Below are 21587 nucleotides of genomic sequence, written 5' to 3' on the forward strand. Positions count from 1 at the left end.
CGGATATATGGTTAGGCCTGGCTCAATTCTATTGATGGGCCAGTTTTCTCTTTTATATTGGTTGAGTTGCCTTAGTGGAAAATTGAGAGAGACAAAGAGTTAAGTAGAAATGCTTGGGTTACCATATAGGTCCTTATACTTAATATTTAATGCATTTATACATGGTTTGTCAACTCTAAAGCACTATGCAATGTAATCATTAAGTAATGTTATAAGAAACAATAGCACTAAAAAATCTATAGGAAATCTAGAATTATAAGAGCCAAACTGTAAGAATTTGTCACAAAAAAGAAAAAAGGTGCTTTGACAATTCAGTGTACCTCATGGATAAAACCGACAACAAACATTTGTACTGTGCTTCATAGTTTACAAATTGCTTTCAAGTTTATCCCCTAGCAGAGATAAATAAACAGCTTGAGGAAAAACAAATATGAGGCTTAAGGAAGTTAAGTAGCTGTCCAAGGTTACAGATCCAGAGAATTGTGGAGAAGACATTCAAACGACAGTCTTTCTCACTTCCACATCTTCTGGGAACTTGGTAAGCAATAGTCAAATCTCAGAGCTTAATTGTTGATGAGCAAAATGATAAAATGAAAATTTTGTACATGTCAGTACAAAGGACAAGGGTAAGAAAATCAGTGAGGCACATCCTGAGCAGCTATCGTGCATCTCTGTGTATTTTCACTATGATGCAATATCACAGGCTATTTTTATAGTAGTCCACTGCTTTGTAGATGCAGTTAAAACAAACAATATTAAACAAAACTTAAAAGTCAACAAACTACTTACTGTTCAAAAATAGTTTTTCATTTAAAATAGTTAACAAAGATGTCCCTTTGATGTGTTATTAATGGGTGTACCTTTATGTGAATGGATAATATTTAATATTCTTAAGAAAATAAGAGTGCCCTGGCCAACGTGGCTCAGTTGGTTGAGCATTGTCCCATACACCAGGAGAGTGCCAGTTCAATGCCTGGTCAAGGGCACATGCCCGGGTTCTGGTCTCAATCCCGGGTCGCAACGCGCAGGAAGCAGCCTATCAATGTTTTGCTCTCGCATTGATGTTTCTCTCTCCCTCTCTCTTCCTCTCTCTCTAAAAAACAATAAACTATAAAAAAAAGAAAAGAAAATGAGTGTTTTCTAAGTGCAAGGCTGATGATTTGGTAAAGGGGCACTTAATTGTTTTTTAAAAAAACTTTTTATTCAGAAATAATTTTAACCTCACAGAAAAGTAATTAACCCTCAATTTCCTTTAATGTTACCATCTTATATTAGCATGGCACATTTGCAAAACTAAGAAACTAACATTAGTGTACTATTAACCAAACTCCAGACTTTATTTAGACTTCACTTTATCCATGAAGTCCTTTTTCTGTTTCAGAATCCAATCCAGGATACTACATTGCATTTAAGTCCTCAGGTCTCCTTAGTCTCCTCTGGTCTACAACAATTTCTCTTCCTTCGTACCATGAAAACATTAAACAAATGAGTGTGACTATATTCCAAAAGATGTGTTTATCGACACAAAAATGTGAATTTCTTACAATTTTCTCATCACAAAATATTCTTTTAGTTTTTCAACCATTTTAAAATGTAATAACCATTCTCTGCCTATGGATAGTATGAAAACAGGAAGCAGGCTGGATTTAATTTGCTTCTTCTCCAGATTAATTCCTAAATTACTTGGTTAAAAAAATAATAATAAATCCCTGAATACAACTTATGCTTGTTTCATATTGCTTACATTGGATTTGTTCCTATGAGAAAAACAGCTTAAATTTCACAGAACCAACTTGTTATGGTAGTTGAAGAACAGGGAATAAAAGGTGGAGAGTAAAATTAAGCAGCTGATGTGTTACCCTAGAAAGGAGCTCTCTAAGAATCTCCCTCCTCTCTACCTGCTCCATTTAGGGCAGGATAATGGCAAAGAATTATTGAAGAGTATGTTAGTTAATTAATAATATAAAAACAGCCCAGTATAGAAGAGCAGAAAGAGAGAACTATACTTGCCTGGAAAAAAGGAAAAGCTCTCATCTGTGCTTCTTGGAAGAACAGAAGAGAGCAAACTTACCCCATTTTTTTTTTTTTAAATTGATTTTCAGAGAGAGAGGAAGGGAGAGGGAGAGGGAGAGGGAGAGAGAGAAACATTCAAACATCCATGAGAGAGAAACATTGATAGGCTGCCTCTTGCATATCCCCTACAGGGGATTGATCCTGAAACCCAGGCATGTGCCCTGATCAGGCATCACACTGGCAACCTTTTGGTGCAACACCCACCCAACTGAGCCACACGACTAGGGCTTACCCTATTATTTATATGGGCTTGTGATAGCACAAATGCAGCAGCAACCTCTCTTCCTCTTCCTTCTATGTTCTATGCTCCTTTTGTGTTCTACTATGTTCCTCTAACTATCCAGTGTCTCAATAATACCTTCTGCTTATTCTCAGTGCCTCTATGCCAGTAGCTTACTCAGGCCTGCCATTTCTAGCAATCTACCCTCATATCTCTTCAAGGTAGACTGTTTTCAGGCAGCAGCTATTCCACTCTATAGATTCAAAAAATAAAATACAGAAAAAACAATGCCCTCAGTATCATGCTGTAAAATAGTGAAACTACTAAGAATGAAAATCTGGTTTCCTTAAATTCTAGTCCTTTAGAGGAGATGCTACCAAAGAGCAAGATAAGTATTTTTCACTGTTCAACCTCTCTTTAGTTTAATTCACAAGACTTTATTCAAACCACAGCTAGTTAGATGAGACTACAAGGTATAAAAAAATGAATGTCCTAATCTTTAGACAAATTGCCTCCATTTCTAGCAGGGACTTTGTAATACATATGTCAACTGAAAAATGGATAAATTAATAAAAGAATTTGCCACCCCCAAAAATATAAATCAAAATAGTGGCTAGTGTTTCATTTCTGTGTTTTAAAAAAGGAATTCAGAGTAACAGATTTATAATTAAGGGGAGAGTTTCTCAATTATTTTTCTGATTCTCAAAAGCATAAAATAGCAAGTAATTAATTTTTCAGTAAAATGTTTTCCACTTTACAACCTGAGAAATATAGTAACAGCAAAAATTATTTTTAGCCCTGGCCGGTGTGGTTCAGTTGGTTGGGCATCATCTCCTGCACCAAGGAGTTGTTGGTTCAATTATGGTCGAGGCACATGCTGAGGTTGCAGGCTCGATCCCCAACAGGGGGCACGAAGGAGGCAGCTGATCGATGCTACCTTCTTGCATTGATGTTTCTTCTCCCTTCCTCCCTCTCTAAAAATCAATAAACTATTCTTTAAAAAAACTTTTTTTTAAGTCAGATAGCTCTGGCCCGTGTGATTCAGTTGGTTGAAGTATCATCCCATATACTGAAAGGTTGAGAGTTTGATTCCCGATCAGAGTACATACCTAGGTTGTGGGTTCAATCCCGGGTTGGTTGGGGCATGTAGAGAAGCAACCAATCAATGTTCCTCATTTCGATGTTTCTCTCTCTCTCTCCCCCCTTCCCCACTCCCTAAAATCAATAAGTATATCCTTGGGTGAGGATTTTTTAAAAAGTCAGATAAAAGATATTTAGTTCAAAATTAGTTTTAAGAGTTACGGTTATGTTTTTGCAAATATCAAATTTACTCAGCAGTAAAGCCACTGCAAGTCATTTTTAGAATTAGGCAGACTAGAATACTTAAAAATATAATGTTTTATGACAAAAGTACATATTTTAATTCCTAATTACAATATTTATAACAAGAACACATTTTAATTTAAGTATTTATTTTTAAATTACCTTTGGTTCCTGCAAAAAGTGGTCTGCTAACCTTTTAATATTTTCTTCATGATGTGCTCTTAATTCCTTGATTTGTTGTCCACACTGAAAACTAAATTACAAAGTCAATTTTAGACTATATTGTCTTGGATTGGATTCTCAAAGTCTACAAGTTGAAAACTTACGTTTACAAAGGTGAAGCATTCAGTTAGCAGGAGGGTGGGCAAGGAAGGATAAAGAGCAGACATAAATATAGCTTGCAGTCAAAATTATTAAAGTAGTTGAATATTTAATAGAGGATAAAAATACTGATAAAGCTAATTAAAAATTAGAAAGATAAAAGTCTGTTTTTAAAAATTGCATTTATAAAAAATCAATTGTCAGAGCCAACTTCAATCATAGAAGAGAAAAACACTATAGAGGAGAAAAGAGAGAAAAAATATAGTAATAGATGAGAAAAAATAGAATTATGAGAGTTAATAGGATTGGCAGCAGATGATTCAATAGTTAGTACTTTAACACAATAATGAAAGTCTAAACCATAAGAAGAGCAAGAATAGAAGAAAATAATAAATAAGATAGACTAGAATCATCAAGAGAAAATGTAAAGGAACCAAACAGATAAAGACTGAAAATTTCTACTATACATTAGTCAAAGGATACAAATAGATCATTCATGCAAAAAGAAACAAATACAGAGAAAAATGAGTTAATATAGAGAAAAATGTTAACTTTCACCATTAAATGCAAATTAAATTTCCTATATGTACTTATGGTATTACCTTATTCCTATACTTGCAAAAATAAATTAGAATTATAAAAGCCAATGTTGATGGGGCTATGGGAAACATTTAGATCATAAATTAGTACAATCATGTTAGACAGCAATCTTTCATATATGTGAAATGGGAAACAAAAACAATAAAACATTCTATATCAGGAACTCTATATTTCAGAATATATACCAGTGAAATAACATAAGAGGGGAAAAATCCTTTTTGCATAAAGAGTTTCATAGCTGATAGTAACAATAGTGAGAAAAGGAAAACTACTATAATGGTTCAGCAATTGCAAGAGATTAAACAAGCTTTGGTACATTAACAGGCTAAAATAATATATTACCTCTAAATATGTTAAACCTTTAATCCTATCGGTATATGAAATATTGAATACTCTTAGGTTCAATACAAATAGATGTATATTGATAACCTACAAGAGTAAGAAGTCAGAAATGGATAAATGATACTTTAAAATATGGCGAATCTAATTTTTGATATGCAAACCTAAAAAATACCTTTTACTATAAAATTGATTAAAGATACAATAAAGATTGTTAAAGAGTAACTGCTAGAAAAGCCCCCAAAAGGTTCCACAACTTCATCACCAACTAAGTGTAGCACTGTAAGTAAGGGGCCTGAAGTAAAGAGCAGGAAAAGCAGCTGGCACTCAGTCCTCAGCTATTCTGTCTTCATCTGGATGCCCTTTGGGGAAAAAAAATCACAGATTCTTAATTTCCTTTCAGTCTTTCCCATATCTAATTCAATAAAAGTCAGGCAAGATTTTCTGTCTTCCACAGGGAGACACAACAGGCCTTGTAAGAGATATTTTCATGGTGTTGAAGCTATCAAAATAAAAAAGTACAGATTTCTAAGAGGCAATAGAAAGACAATAGAAAATGAATTTAAACAACCTAAAAAAGGAAAACAGAAGCCAGAAAGGAAAAAAATGAACTGTCCAAAAGTTGGGCAGATATTCCAGATTCATAAATATTTGTTGCATGTAGCACCTTACCTCTCATATTCTAGCCTCTTCACAAGGTAAGTATTGTTTTTCCTATAGTCCTGAAGCTGGTCTTCTTGTCGAAGAAACTCCTGACGAAGCTCTGCAAGTTGCTCTAGCCACACAAGGTAAGAATCAAAGGAATAAAGTTACACACTCTAATGCTTCCTAGAGAGAAGTTACGGGATTTTTAAAAATTATATATACTTCTCAATTTTTTATTGAGTTAAATTATAAAATTAGCACCCCATTTAACTGTATTTTATAACACATGCAAGGGCAAATAAAATTTATTTTTAAAACAAGATAGCCTCAGTAGCTTTCACATCAATCAGAAATATTAAAAAAGTACACATCTTTTCACATTATGTAGACATATAAGCTATGAAAACAGTACCAAAAAAAATCACCTACCTACCTCTTTAAACCTCTCTAAAATCAATAAAAAAATAAAAAAAATTTTTAAAAGTAGGTGGGAAAATCATATTTTTTAGATATGTTTGCTATGGGTATAGAATTCAAGGTTTCTTTTTTTAAAATATGTTTTTATTAATTTCAGAGAGAAGGGAGAGGGAGAGAGAGATAGAAACATCAATGATGAGAGAGTCATTGATAGGCTGCCTCCTGCATGTCCCCTACTGGAGACTGAGCCCGAAACCTGGGCATGCGCCCTGACAGGGAATCGAACCATGACATCCTGGTTCATAGGTCGACGCTCAACCACTGAGCAATGCGGCTGGGAGGTTTACTTTTCATTTTAAATCATATTTGACTACCAACTTAGGTGCTAATCACTTTAGATCTCATTTCTAGTTCTGCCACTGATGCTAAGTCCACAAATACCAAAATTGCATTTTTAAAGTCCATAATTTCTGGACAAGGACTGAAAGTTTTAGTTGTAATGAGTGATACGAAATTTCAAGCTGGAAAGTAAATTAAAAGCTGAACCAGATGCTCTTTTGTAAACATTTATGCATAATCAGTAGCTCCACATTTTCTGGAGCTGTTCCCCCTTCATCTGACCCTAAAACTAAAAGAAATCCAGCCAGAGAAGAGAAATGTCATTTTTCAGATGATTAACTGCTAATAGCCTTAGCAGTTAAGCAAAAGTAGTAGTTAAGGAAGTCTTTTTACAAATGAGAACAGAGGTCTACTCTGCATATGCAACATCTATTAAGACTAAAATGTAATGTCTACCCATAATTTACCAATATTACAGGTATAATAAAACATCTACCTTTCATGAAGGCTTATAGAATTAGTCTTATTACTTTAAAGGTGCTCCAAAAATGCTCAGGATATAAATTTTTAAAAAGCAGATGTATATGCATAGCCCATGGAAACAGACAACAGTGTGGTGATGGTCAGAGGGATGGGGGGCAGGGGCTGTGTGTCAGATGGGCCGAGTACAGAAACTCACCAGGGCAGGAAGCCCTGGATGCCTAGCAAGGGGTGAAACTGAGAAAACAAGAACTTTGTCCCTGGGTAATCTATCTTCCCCTAACATATCATTGGTCATATGATTTAGATCCCATGATCGTTCCTCCCTAAAGATAACATTTAGGCCTCAGCTGTATTTCAGCTCTAGGCCCAGATAAGCAGCGAAATCGGACAAGTGGCGCCTGGGTGCCTCAGGACCAAATACATTGACTAATGACCCACCCTGCCCTGGCACTGACCAATCAGTAGAGACCACGGCCCTGAAAGAGCACACCTGGAAAGCTGACGAATATTCTATTGAGACATTGCCCAGAAGAGCAATGGGCAGGGGCAGCTCATCCCGGGCTTACCCCCTGAACCTGTCTCTGAGGCTCCCCTTCTCTCTCTCTGACTTCTCAGTGAGCCAAAGCATCAAGGCCTAGGTTCTGTTGCTTCTTGTATGCTCTTTATTGTTTCACTGTCCCAAGTATATTCTTGCTGCCATCATGGACCCAATACCCTTTGACTCAGCGCTGTGTAGCCCTTCCCCTAGATATCTCCATCCTTTTTTTTTTAATATAAAAATTTATTTTTAAGTGAAAGTATGAAACAAACAAAACCTACAGAAACAGATTTTCCCATCAGAATCTGTTATTTTATCAAATAATATTTTGAAAACACATTCCTTCAGTCATTAAAATAGGTCTTAAAATACAAAAGAAATTAAATCTGTAAGAAAGTCTAGTAGACCAGATGCTGTTGTCAGGGCTATTATGTTGGTGGTTATGCTCTAATACGTCCCATGCCATCCACCTCCACTCATGCCACCTTGCCCATATAACCTCCACTGCCTCCACCACTACGACTATAACCACCCAGGCCATCAGGGGTCCCATATCCTCCACTGTAATTGTTCCTCATTCCCACCCTTCCAACAGATCCATAACCACCCTGATTATCCATTCCATCTCTGCCATAGCCTCCCATTCCAGAACCTCCCATTCCTGAGCCATCTCCAGGAGTGGAATTCAAGAAGAGTTCAATGTATCAACATTGCATGTTATTCTTATCTTTAGGCATGGCAGCTACTGCATCTTCATGTGTCACAAGCTCTACATCTGCTTCTCCTGTTGCTCTGCCATAAGCTCCAATATCAATATGCACTCATATTGGATTTAGTGGTGAGAAGAAATTAGCAATGTCATTTTCAGTTGCATGAAACGGCAATCCTCTCATATGTACAAAATGACAGTCATGAAAACCTGAACTTGCATCACCAGCTCCACCATAGCCATGACCTCCCATACCTCTTCCATCTCTCATTCTGTCATCAAAGCCATCATTTCCATAGCCATAATTATCATACCCACCATAGTCATCAAAACCTCCATAACTTCCACACCCAGCTCCATAATAACCCCCTCTTCCTCCTATCGGTCTATTATATGGTCCTTGTTGCTGGACCAGCAATCTTCTTGGTGGATCATAAAATCCTTTGATTTCACTCCTGGTACTTCTGAAGATCTCAATATACCTGTGCCCTATTCTTTCCTTGTGTTTCCCCAGAGCATTTTCTGCTATCTCCTTTGAAGCAAATTGCACGAAGGGCTCCTCTGTGCTTCTCCCCTGGTAGTCCATTGTCAGTGTTATCCCATTTGGCAGGATATCCAACCCTTGAAAGAAATGAACTATTTCCTCTTTGCTGCAACAAAATGGCAGTCCACAAAGTCATACTGTCCCATCACTAGCGTCAATTGGACCATTATGTTTCATAACCCAATCCATCTTGAAACAGTATTGATATCGTTTGATGAAATGCCCCTTTTACTTCAGATACCCTGTCAAGCGACAGCAGCGCCCACGCCGGTGCTTGCGGAGGTCGCTGGCCTCTGCAGCACCCCGACTCAACGGTTCTCCTAACCCTCTCTGGTGGAGGCTACCGCTAAGGGAGCTGCGCAGCAGCGCGACTGTCTTGGGGGGATGGGAGACGGCAAGCCCCCATCCTCTTTTAATATATTTAATTTTTCTTTATTCACCTTCTGAGATGGCTATTCAGCCACTGGCTGTTAACTTTTCACTGCGTGGAGGTGGTTAAAGAGGGGGAGAAAATGGGGGACATCACTAATAGTGTCAACAATAAAAAAGTCAGATATAAATATATTTTTAATATAATTACACAGAAATATAATGTAAAAAATAGGCTACAATAAAAATATATCAAAGTGCTACCAGCGATTATATTTAGCTGGGGAGGAGGAGCAAGGAGATGTTGGTCAAAGATGTTGACACCAAATAAAAATTTTGAAGTCACATGAATACTTGCTGAGATATATAAATAAAAAGTTTAACAATATGCATAATAATAGTATTGCATAATATAATAACCAGGTATAAAAAGTAAATGATTCACATAAAATGCTTGTATTTAATAAATATGCTTACATATTCAAGCCATTTTATTTTTTTTTAATTTAATTGAGATATAACATTGTGTAAGTTTAAGGTATAATTAAGGTATACAACATGTTGATTTGATTCACTTACATACTGTGAAATGACTGCCACTGTACTATTAGCTAACACCTCTATAATCTCACATAACGGCCATTTCTTTTTTGTGGTGAGAACATTTAAGATCTACTACTCTCTTAGCAACTTTCAAGTATATAAAAAAGTACTGTTGCCCTAACCAGTCTGACTCAATGGTTAGAGTATTGGCCCATGGACCCAAGGCTCCCAGGTTTAATTCCGGACTAGGGCACGTGCCTTGGTTGCAAGCTCGATTCCTGGCCCTGGTCAGGCACTTGCGGGAGGCGGCCAGTTGATGTGTCTCTCTCACATCAATGTTTCTCTCTCTCCCTCTCCCTCTCCGCCCCCCCCTCTGTCTTTCCCCCTTCCACTCTCTCTGAAAAGCAACGGAAAAAATATCCTTGGGTGAGGATTAAAAAAAAGTATTGTTAACTATAATCACCACACTGTCTGTTAGATTCCCAAAACTTCATCATATAACTGAGAGTTGGAACACTTTGACCAACATCTCCTCCTCACTCCTCCTCCCCAGCCCACCCCCAGCCCCTGGTAATCACCCTTCTAGTCTCTGTTACTATGAGTTCAGTCAAGCCACATTTTAAATTTCTCTTCTTACTCTATTAATTCTTTAATATGTACACATGGTTGATCTCCATAGTTTTTCACCCATTACCCCCACTTCAGATAAGTAACAAATCTGAGGCCAGGTATCCCTGAATAACATTCAGCTTGTTTTCTGATCCCTGGCTCCATCTCCTAAAATACAGAGGGCTAGAAGTAGCAAAAACTCTCGCCTCAGCTATGGATATTGATTCTATAGAGACAGTAAGATCCCAGCAGGCAGCAGACAAAAAGCCGTGTAGCTTACAGAGTTAGCCAGTTAGCAGCTATTAGGGAATAAACTTCAATTGGTGATCTTTAGGACTCATTCAGGCTTCTTTTTCCTACAATTGAATAATTGAAGTAAGCTAACTTTACCTTCAGAAAGAACCTGAGGCTTTAGTATGATTTCAAGGTTTAGGATGGCTTCTCTGCCTCTCCACAAAGCTTCTAACAATATTTGAAATTCCTTTATCAGGAAATAAAGTTTTCATTTCTAAATGGAGATAAAAGGCTTAAAATACAACTGACAAAGAAAAATAAAACATCATTATAAGTGAGTTCCAGTCCATGCAAAATACAGATTCTTTCCTGTTTACATACAGGCAAAAGATTATAAAGCAGAGAACTAATTTCGTGTTTTGAGTGGTCAAAACAAAGGCTTGAAAAGGGAAAGTAAACAGAACAGAAAGCAAAACTAAAGACAAAATTTTTCTATATCATGATTTTACTTTAAACTGATTGAAATTTGGGTTTTTTTTGAACCCAAAAATACTCTGTATCTAGTGTGGCTGCTCCAGGTCACCACGGAAGGATGCCCAGAGGAAGTAACTTAACATGAGATCAGGTCCATGGCTGATTGTGCAGGATGTTCTATCTCAGACAATAACACCAGGGTATGTTATAGGAAGGCATGGGCATACTCCCTCAATTTAACATCAAAAGACTGGAGATATAGTTAAGGAAGGGGTGGCCTAGGACGAGCTTTTCAAGCAAAAGAAGTATTTACTTCTAGAAACCTTTGATTTCAAATTTACTTTCAGTAATAAGCATAAAAATAAGGTAAGCTATTCAAAATCAGTGTATACTAGAATATTAATTTATTATGTCAGAAATTAAAAACCAACTCTCATTCCTTTTATTTCCATAAAAATATTAACTACTGTTTGGCCGGCATGCCCAGTGGTTGAACATCAACCTCTGATCCAGGAGATCCCGGTTCGACTACCGGTCAGGGCACATGCCCGGGTTGCGGGCTCAATCCCCAGTGAGGGGTGTGCAGGAGGCAGCCGATCAATGACTCTCTTATCACTGATGTTTCTATCTCTCTCTCTCCCTCTCCCTTTCTCTCTCTGAAATCAATAAAGATATATTTTTAAAATATATATATTAACTACCATAAGGATTTTTTAGGGTCTTAGTGTTTATTAATTCCATTATACCCAGTATTAATTTCAGTAAAAACAGTCAAATCTGGGTTTTATAGTCAACTTATCAAGAAGTTTGTTTCAGTAGAAATAGTTACCAAGGTACAAAAGTCACATTAATAAAATTCAATCTTAAAACTGTACTAAAACCAAAAGTTGTATAGTTATGAGTTGAAACAAAGCCTTTTTCTCTGCTGAAAGTATCATATAAAATCTCAAAACATCTCAAGATCTACTTCAATGCATGTAGTACAATAAAGATTTTTACCCAGTAACATAGACTGTCATTTTCTTTGACATATACTAGGAGCCACAAGATTTCCTATTCAACTGATCTACTACAACTTAATAATAAATATACTTTGATGACGAGCAGAATCATTTGTAAAAATTGCAAGCTGGGCCTTGGCCAGGTAGCTCAGTTGGTTAGAGCATCCTCCCCGTACACCAAGGTTGCAGGTTCAATCCCCGGTCAGGGCACATACAAGAATTAACCAATAAATGTATAAATAAGTGGAACAACAAATCAATGTTTCTCTTTTTCTCTCTCTCTCCTTTCCTCACTCTCTAAAATCAATTTTTAAAATTAAATAAATAAATACTGCAAGCTGGAAGCAGCACTGACAGTGTGGCATCTTCTGTGTCATCCTAATGCACTCCTATGTGTCAAAAAGAGCAGAGCCCAGCCGGGCTTGGCTCAGCGGTTGAGCGTCAACCTAGGATCCAGGCAATCAGGGTTCGATTCCCGGTCAGGGCACATGCCCGGGTTGCAGGCTAGCCGATCAGTGACCCTCATCGTTGATGTTTCTATCTCTGTCTCTCCCTCTCCTTTCCTCTCAAATCAATAAAGATATATTAAAAAAAAAAAAAAAAAAAAAGCAGAACATGGACACAAATGCAACAAAAATAAATGTGGCCATCCAGGAAGCAAATTTCTAATAGGAAATCAAAGCTGTTCTAAATCACAGACAGTGAAAAATTAATAATTCCTATTTTTGGATTACAACATATAAATAACACTAGGTGAAAGCAAAACTTCTGTAAATTACAAACCCAGCTCTGGTTGGCTTCTCCAAGAGAATGATAAAAATACATTATCTAATTCTATCTAAAGAGGTTCAAAATGGTTATAGAATAAAGACATATTCATGAAATTAAAGAGCATGTATTACCCACATACATAAACTTAAAAGTCACGACATGCAGTTTTTTTTGGTGTTTTTTTTTTTACATCTTTATTGATTTCAGAGAGAGGAAAGGAGGGGGAGAGAGAGATAGAAACATCAATGATGAGAGAGTCATTGATCGGCTGCCTAGCCTGCAACCCAGGCATGTGCCCTCACCGGGAACCGAACCCTGATCTCCTGGATTCTAGGTCGATGCTCAACTGCTGAGCCACACCCGGCCAGGCCATGCAAAGTTTTAAAATACAAAGTGTCATAACCAAAGAGTATAGGGAGAAGAACGGTGATTCTCAGACCCCAATCTCCAAAAGCCAGTGATGGCCTGAAATAATGTCAACAACTTCTTCTCCTTACCTATTATTTGTCATAAAAACTTTGGTCACCTCTCATCACTTCATCTAAATGAAATATATGTATCTTTCCAGGTTACTATCTGTTTCTAGGGTATCTAAAACATTAAGCTTGGAGGTCCTGTCCAAAGCATCCCTAGACCTGAATGGATTATTTTAGCAGATTGGACACAGTACAGAGGGATAACCCTTACCTTTTCCCCAGAAATTTAATGGCCTCTGAAGCTACAGCTCAATTTTCTTTGAGGATTCTTTTAACATTTCAGTGCATGAACTCTGCCTACAGCACAGGATTAAAATGCTGGCCTCAAATTTTAACTTGCATTTATTATATATAAAGCAATATTTTAAAAATTGTATTATATCTTCAGACAAAAGGATAAATGTTTTGCCATCCGAAGAGCTTCGTTCAAAATCTTTATTTTATTTAGCTGTTTTACTATTCTTAATTCTTGAGGATTTTAGACATTTAATGACCTTTATTTATCTTTAATTTGTAATTAAGTTTCTTACCCTTTAAATGATGTATGTCTGCCATCTGATATGATATGTTGTTCTGTAGTTTAACCTGAAAAAAATTAATTTCTCATTTTAGTAAAGAATATATAGTTGTGCTCATATTTACTTTTTTCTCACATTCACTTTGAGCTTGATCATAAATGCAAAAGAAAAATCCTTATTGTATATACATCACCTCTTTCCAAAAAGAATTAGACATAAATTCTAATTTTTGTAATACTCATTTTAAATTTGCACATGAATATTCATTTTACTTAATATTTAGTATAACAACTTTCAAAAGTTTTGAAGTTCAGTTGAATATTGCTTAACGGCATGTCTTTTTCAAAATCTTACCAGAGGAGACCTCTAACTCTATATTAAAAAAAAAAAATTGCTTGAACCAATTAATGCCAAATCAAAAGTAATTAATAATGCTTATCAAGCTTCCATAAAATGACAGATATTACATAGGACTCATTGCTATGGTCATTGTACTCTAGGAGAGTAGGAGACTATTGTTTGTATTTCAGATGAGAGAAAATGTTAGTCTAAACCAGGGGTGGGCAAACTATGGCCTGTGAGCCAAATCTGGCTTGCTGCTTATTTTGGTAGAGATGGCTAGCTAAGGATGGTTTTTACATTAAAATTTTTTTTTTAATTTTTTAATTACACTTGAAATTTAATATTAGTTTCAGGTATAGAACATAGCATTTAGACACTTTATAACTTATGAAGTGATCCCCGCATAAAGGGTTTTTACATTTTTAAATGGTTAGGAGGTAAAAAATAAAAACAATAATATTTCATGAATTATATGAAACTCGAATTTCAGTACCTATAAATAAAGCCTGATGGGAAATAGCCACACCCATTCACTTACATATTGTCTATGGCTGCTTTGGAGCTAGAGTGATTTTTTTTTGTTTTGTTAATTCTCACCCAAGGATAATTTTCCATTGCTTTTCAGAAAGAGTGGAAGGGAGAAAGAGAGTGAAAGAGAGAGAAACATCGATGTGAGATTGGTTGCCTTCAGCATGCACCCCAACTGCGGGCCTGGGCTAGCGCCTGCAACCAAGTTACCTGCCCTTGGGACCCTTCAGTCCCCCAGCTGACGCTCTAACCACTGAGCCAAGTCAGCTAGGGCAAGGAGCTAGAGTGACTGTGACAAAGACCATATGGTCTGCAAAGCCTAAAGTATTTACTATCTGTCCCTTTGTAGAAAAAGTTTGCCCAACCAGTGTGGCTCTGTGGCTGAGCATCGATTGACCCAAAAACCAAGAGGTCAAAGGTTTGATTCATAGTCAGGGTACATGCCTGGGTTGTGGGCTCAATCCCCAGTAGGGGGGTGTGCAGGAGGCAGCCAATGGATGTTTCTCTCTCACCGATGTTTCTATATCTCTCTCCCTCTCCCTTCCTCTCTAAAATCAATAATAACATATTTAAAAAAAAAAAAAAGAAAAAGTTTGCCAACCCCGATCTAAATTAACAGAATTACAACGGAGAGATAAATATATGTGAGAGCTATCAAAAGAAAGAACGAATAATCTTGCTGATTGATCAGATATAGGAGTAAAAGAAGAAACATCAAGGATGATGTTTACATTTCTAAAAGAGGGGGACTAGATGAGTAAGATTATAATACTCCATAATAGGGAAACACAGGAGAAACAGGCTTGGAGGGAGAGGGAGAAGTGCAGAAATGATTTTTTCAGATTTGGACCTGTTGAATTTGAGGCACTTGTATACCCAAGAAGAGATCTTCAGTAGGCAGCTGAATAAGTGGGTCTGGAGCTCAGGCATCAACTAACACCAACAGTTATATGATCAATTGATCACTAAGAATGTTTTCTAATAATTTCAAATTAGCCTATGTTTACTTTCTTTCCCACTCCTTTATTATCATCATGATCCTTTTTTTTTTTTTTTGCATTTTTGCCCCTCCAAAAAATATAACCATCCTTTATTCTTATTTTCAACAAGTTTATATTACTTCATTTTTTATCCATTTTTATGATCCTATTCTAGCTTCCCTGTACTTTTTTTTTTTTTCCTGTCCTCTTTATTTTAAACTTGCTTTTGAAATTGCTAGAGAAATGCTATTCTTGACTACACCCGTCTATGAGTAGCCTCAACTTTCCTGGACTGTCTCTTTTATATCTTTATACACTTAAACATTTTTTTAATGGAAGAGGGGAAATTCAATACACAGACTATAAAAATAGTAAAGGGTTATATGGGCAGTACTGCTTTTTACTTAGTGCTTTAATTTTCTCTTCAATCTTCTTTATTGAGAATGGAGACGCTGATCCCCATGGCTCATGTATGAAGTCCTCACAATTCAAAAGCTGGTCTGGAACAATATATTTCACATGGTATTACAGAGACAATCATAGCATGTTTTAAAAAAAGCCTTTTCCTTTTTTTAACACTTTATTAAAGTTATTGGGGTGACAATGGTTAATATGAACATATAGGTTCCTGGTGTGTGTTTCTGTATTACAAGATCTGTATATTGCTCTGTGTGCCCACCACCCAAAGTCATATCTTTTCCTGTCATCACATATTAAGACCCCCTTCACCCACTACCCTTCCCTCTGACAATCACCACTGCTGTTTGTGTCCATGAGTTTCAGTAGTATATCCCACATATGAGTGAAAGCATATGGTTCTTAGCTTTTTCTGACTGACTTATTTCACTTAGCATAATATTCTCAAGGTCCATCCATGCTGTTGCAAATGGCAGTAATTCATCCTTTCTGTGGCTGAGGAGTACTTTGTGTGCATGCACCACGTCCTCTTTATCCAGCCCTCTATTGCAGGACCCTTGGGTTGTTTCCATGTACTGGCCACTGTGAATAATGCTGCAATGAACATAGGGGTACATATATCTTTGTGAATACATATTTTGGAGTTTTGGAGTATATACCAAGGAGAGGAATTGCTGGGTTGTATGGTAGCTCTATTCTTAATTTTTTGAGGAATAGACGGGCTGCTTTCCACGGTGGTTGTACCAGTCTACATTCCCACCACCAGTGAGTGAGGGCTCCCTTTTCTCCACTCCCTCTCCATCACTTGTTATTGGTTGTCTTGTTGATAACAGCCACTCTAACAGGTGTGAGGTGGTATCGCATTGTAGTTTTAATTCATATTTCCCTAATTGCTAGTGAGTTTGAACATCTTTTCATATATCTATTGGCTGTTCATATGTCTTCTTGGGAAAGGTGTCTGCTCAGGTCCTCTGCCTACTTTTTGATTGAGTTGTTTGTTTGATGTTGAGTTTTATGAGTTCTTTATATATCTTGGAAACTAAACCTTTGTCGGAGCTACTGTTTGCAAATATCATCTCCCATGTGGTTGGCTGCCTCTTTGTTTTGTTGTCAGTTTCTTTTGCTGTGCAGAAGCTTTTTACTTTGATATAGTCCCATTCATTTAATTTTTGCCTTTATTTCCCTTGCCTTTGGGGTCAAGTTCATAAAATGTTCTCTACAACCAAGGTCCATAAGTTTGGTACCTATGTTTCTTCTATGTAACTTATTGTTTTGGGTCTCACATTTAGGTCTTTGATCCATTTTGGGTTAATCTTTGTAGATGGGGACAAACTGTAATCCAGTTTCATTCTTTTGCATGTGGCTTTCCAGTTTTCCCAGCACCATTTATTGAAAAGACTATCTTTACTCCATTGTAAAATTACCTGCCCATATACATGTGGCTTTATATCTGGGCTCTCTATTCTGTTCCACTGATCTGTGTGTTAAAACCTTTTCTTAATCCAAGCATAATGAATTTACTTCCCACTGAATTCCAGGCCATGTAAGGATTTTTCAGTTAGCTTCTCAGACCCCCTTACAGAGTATTGTCACCTTGGCATCTCATGTTCTCTGTTATTCCTGTCAATCTTTCCAACAGGATTCTCAGAAAAACCTTATATTCAGTATTTAGTATTATCAGCAGGTACCAGTTCCCAATTTCTGTCGCTTCCTATTAACACTAGTTTTATTGTGCTAGTTATCTCACTATCCGTATATGCCTTTGAACAGAGGTGCCAAGGATTTGCTCAAAGATGTCACAGAGCCCAGCTGGCAGATCATTAAACCCAGAAGTTCGGCTAAAGTAATTTTATTATGTTGCTCACTTTCAGAATCTAAATGTCTGCTACTAAAATTATCTGTTTACCTTTTTGACACAGCAATATTATAGGCATCTGATCCCTTTTCTCTCCACATGTATACCCCACCCCCAAAATTCTTATCTAGCTCCTAAAATGGTCTGATAAAAAATTCTAACGTTCAATGTTGTCCTTTCAAGGAAATCTGAGTATGTTTTTACTTACCGTGACACTCCCTTGTATGTAAAACAATAATTTAATTTTGGCTTTAATCTTATGATCTACCATCTTGAGTCTGTTTATAAAGATTTCTCCCATTTAGTTTCTAATTTTTAACATTTGCTTCAATTTCTTAAAGTTTGTGTTTTCTTTCTTTTCATTAATTATTTCTGCATATAGATAGGTCTTTTTAGTTCTTTAACTCCTTTGGCTTTAACCCTTTTTCTGAGAGCCTTCACCTCTTTTAATACTTCTACCATCTTATCACCTTCAAAAGAAAGCTTGAATTTCCTTACAATTATTCTTTCTCATAGTTTTAATTTCCTCGTGTTCTAAAAGAAATTTGCTTATCTTCTAAATGACTCTGCCCAAACTTCCCAGCTGTTGAGAAATTAGAGTTCTTATTACTACATGATTGGAAAATAAGATATTTCCCTTTGAGACATATACTCTCTGTTGAACTAGCAATTCTATAGGAATATTTTCCCCCTAAATATATTCCAGACAGGTAACAGTACACAAATTATAAGAAGTATTATTTAATCCTTATTTCATAAAATGATTCTCACTGTCTGGCTTCATAGGTTCCTTTCAGACTTTTCCCAAAATATCCTTATTTACAACATGCAAGAAAGATACCAAATAATTATTTCATTTTCTCTTTCAGATTTCTTTTGGGATAAGAGATCAGTGGGTGGGTAGACAGATGGACAGATAGACAGATAGATACAGACAGAGAGACAGACATATACATTCCCAAACAGCCCCATCCTCTTGCCTAATTTACATCTATGGTCAGATAGACTTTAACCTAGATTCTAATATATCCTTCAAAAACCTACAGTGCTCAGAATGCCTTGCCTGGCCCCAGAGTCTACTGGGAAGAGCCTCATACTCAGTTCTTTCAAAAACAAAACATTCTTTTATCACATGCAGTCTTATTTTCAATAAGACTGTCACCCTGTTTCTTTTCTACCCACAAAGTTTACCAGAAATGAGAATTCCATAAGAACAGGAACCGTGTCTCTCACTCATCCCTGTATGTCCATCATCAGGCATACTTCCTGACACCAACACTCACTCAATAGCTGTTTGCTGAATGACCCTTATGTTCCATACTCTGTACTACATACTCTCCTACCTTAAGTTGTACTTGATCCATAGTTGTCTAATTCTACTTAACCTTCAAGACTTTTTCTGAACTCCTTCATTTATTTCCCCTTAGTTATCAACTTCATTGCCTTGGGCTTTACCTCTCCTCCTCTGTAATACTTGTTTTTCTGGGATTTGGAATCCATCTATAATAGGCTGATTATCCATGCTCTCTTTGGCCTTTTCCATGTTAATCTCCTAAAATATCCTTCCTGAGACCTCTTCTTTTTCCCCCTCTTCTGAGGCATACGTTCATCTCTTTTTTTCAGTAAAAATTATCTTCTCCTGAGATTTTCCTATAGCACTTCTTGCTCATCCACAGCTATTTCATTTATTTTCCTCTAATCTTCCTTCCTCCAATACCTAAAACTTAACATTTGTATTTCTACCACCTCTTTCTGAAGCTCTTTTAATGCTTTCCCCATCCCACATGGCTACTCTGAATTAATTTTGGCAGCCATTATCAGCTCAGTTGTTCTGCTTCTCTTTTCATTCTGGGACCTTGAAAATGGCTCAGCTGTGCTTGCTTCACTTTCATTATGACCTGTTCTTAGGCAATCAGCACAACGATGACCATTGATCCCAACGGTTATACATAATTGGCTTTTTACAGATGTCATTTCTGGTTCCTTTTTCTCCACACCAGATACATTTTTCCTGATTATATTCCATGCTCAGATGACTTCTAGAGACAATTTTATCTTCTGTAACATAACTACCAAACCTGGCTGATACTCAGAATCACCTGGGAAGTTTTAAGAAATATAAATTCTTGCCTCCCCCACCCCACTCCAGTGTGATTCAGTAGTCTGGGGATGGGCAAGGAATCTTTTTTTAAAAGAGCCATAGAAGCCCTGGCTGGTGTGACTCACTTGGTTGAGCATCGTCCCATGCACCAAAGGATCACCGGTTTGATTACTGGTCAGGGTACATACCCAGGTTGCAGGTTCAAACCCCTGTCTGGGTGCATGCCAGAGACAACTGATAGATGTTACTCTCTCCCTCTCTTTTCCTCTCCCTTCTTCTCTCTCTAAAATCAATTAAAAAAAATTTTTTTTTAAAGCTCAAGTAATTCTGATAAGCAGCCAGGTTTAGTGATTACTTATCTAAAGTACGTCTTTGGCTGGCCCCTATACCAGTTGGATCAAAATGAAATATCATTAATATCTGATGGGTATTAAATGCTTATTTTGTGCCAGGTCTTGTGCTAAGTACTTCACAGGTACTGCATTTAATCCTTACACCACCCCATGTGGTAAGCTATCCATTTTGTAGATGAGGAAACTGTGTCTTCTGTCATATACCTACAGTAGATTCTGTATATTCTCCCAGGCAGTCCCAAACCAGAGTCTGTGTTCATGGCTGCTGCACATATACTAGATCAGGTAGGTGGTTAACCTTGTTTTCTTACAATTCTTTCATTGCACACATATTATTTAGTAAACATTGCAAAGATTCCTGCAACTTTTAGTTGATCTGTTAAAGTAGTAGTTTACCTTGAAGCAAGCTTTAGTTTAAGCTATACTGTTACATTTTTAAAGAGAATAAGCAAGGTCTTTGCTCTTGGTTAGCGATAATAAATCACCACAAAGTTTTTTTATTCACTCATTCATTTTTCGTCAATCAGTCACTTATAAAGCATTTACTGAGTATTCACTATGTGCTAGGCCTGAGGAGACAAAGTATTTAGTCTTGGTCTATCTAAGAAAAACCACGAAGAATCACTACGAAGTTGGTTTATTCATTCATTTTGTCAGCCAGTCACAAAGAAGACATTTATTGAACACCTACTAAATGAAAGACACTGTAGAAGGCCTAGAAATACAGCAATGTACAAGAAACAGGAGAGAGTTCTTGGTAAAGGATACACACTTTGGAGTCATCAGCATAACTGATGTTTTCTGAGTGAATATGGTTACTTAGGAAGAGAACAGAAGAAGAGATGAGGATCTCAGACAGAAAACTACAACCTATAACACTTAATAATGAACAGAGTTGAAGCTAGCAAAGGAGACTAAGAAGAATTGAGAGAGAGAAGAAAAATAGGAGAGTCTGGTATAGAGTGCTGGGTAAAAAGATGCTGAGATATTAGGAGTAGGAAGAGAAAATGCAGATGTGAACAAAGACAATTCTCTTGTCAAGAAATTTGACTAGGAAGAGGAAGAAAGACTCAGGTATTTTTGTTGTTGTTATTAATCCTCACCCGAGGATATTTTTCCATTGATGTTTTTATTTTTTATTTTTATTTTATATTTTTAACTGATTTCAGAGAGGGATAGAAACATAAATGATGAGAGAGTCATTGATCAGCTGCCCCCTGCATGCCCCTTACTGGGATCAAGCCCGCATCCCGGGCATGTGCCCTGACTGGGAATCAAACCTTGGTCTCCCGGATCATAGGTCGATGCTCAACCACTGAGTCACGTGAGCCGGCTCAAGTATTTTTTAAGTGCTGAGAAGAAAGTGTAGATATATTGAATAAAAGAGGGAGAGAGCAATAATAATAGTACAAGGTTTTTGAAAAGGTGGAGATGGGATCCAGAGAACAGGTGGAGAGGTTGGTCC

The 21587-nt window shown here is 36.9% G+C and overlaps 1 protein-coding gene and 1 pseudogene across 1 annotated transcript in view; both read right to left on the minus strand.

Annotated features, from left to right (window-relative positions):
• Positions 1–21587, minus strand: part of GOLM2 (golgi membrane protein 2) — an 80921-nt gene that overhangs the window by 47984 nt on the left and 11350 nt on the right. Inside the window, exons 2-4 of the mRNA XM_016211435.2 lie at positions 13559–13613; positions 5549–5651; positions 3779–3869 (exon numbers count right to left, since the gene is read on the minus strand). Of these exons, the coding sequence (XP_016066921.2) occupies positions 3779–3869; positions 5549–5651; positions 13559–13613 (249 nt within the window). The remainder of the gene's footprint in view (positions 1–3778; positions 3870–5548; positions 5652–13558; positions 13614–21587) is intronic.
• Positions 7666–8740, minus strand: LOC107535871 (heterogeneous nuclear ribonucleoprotein H3 pseudogene; annotated as a pseudogene).

This window comes from Miniopterus natalensis, chromosome 1 (assembly GCF_054644295.1).
Source record: "Miniopterus natalensis isolate mMinNat1 chromosome 1, mMinNat1.hap1, whole genome shotgun sequence".
NCBI lineage: Eukaryota > Metazoa > Chordata > Mammalia > Chiroptera > Miniopteridae > Miniopterus > Miniopterus natalensis.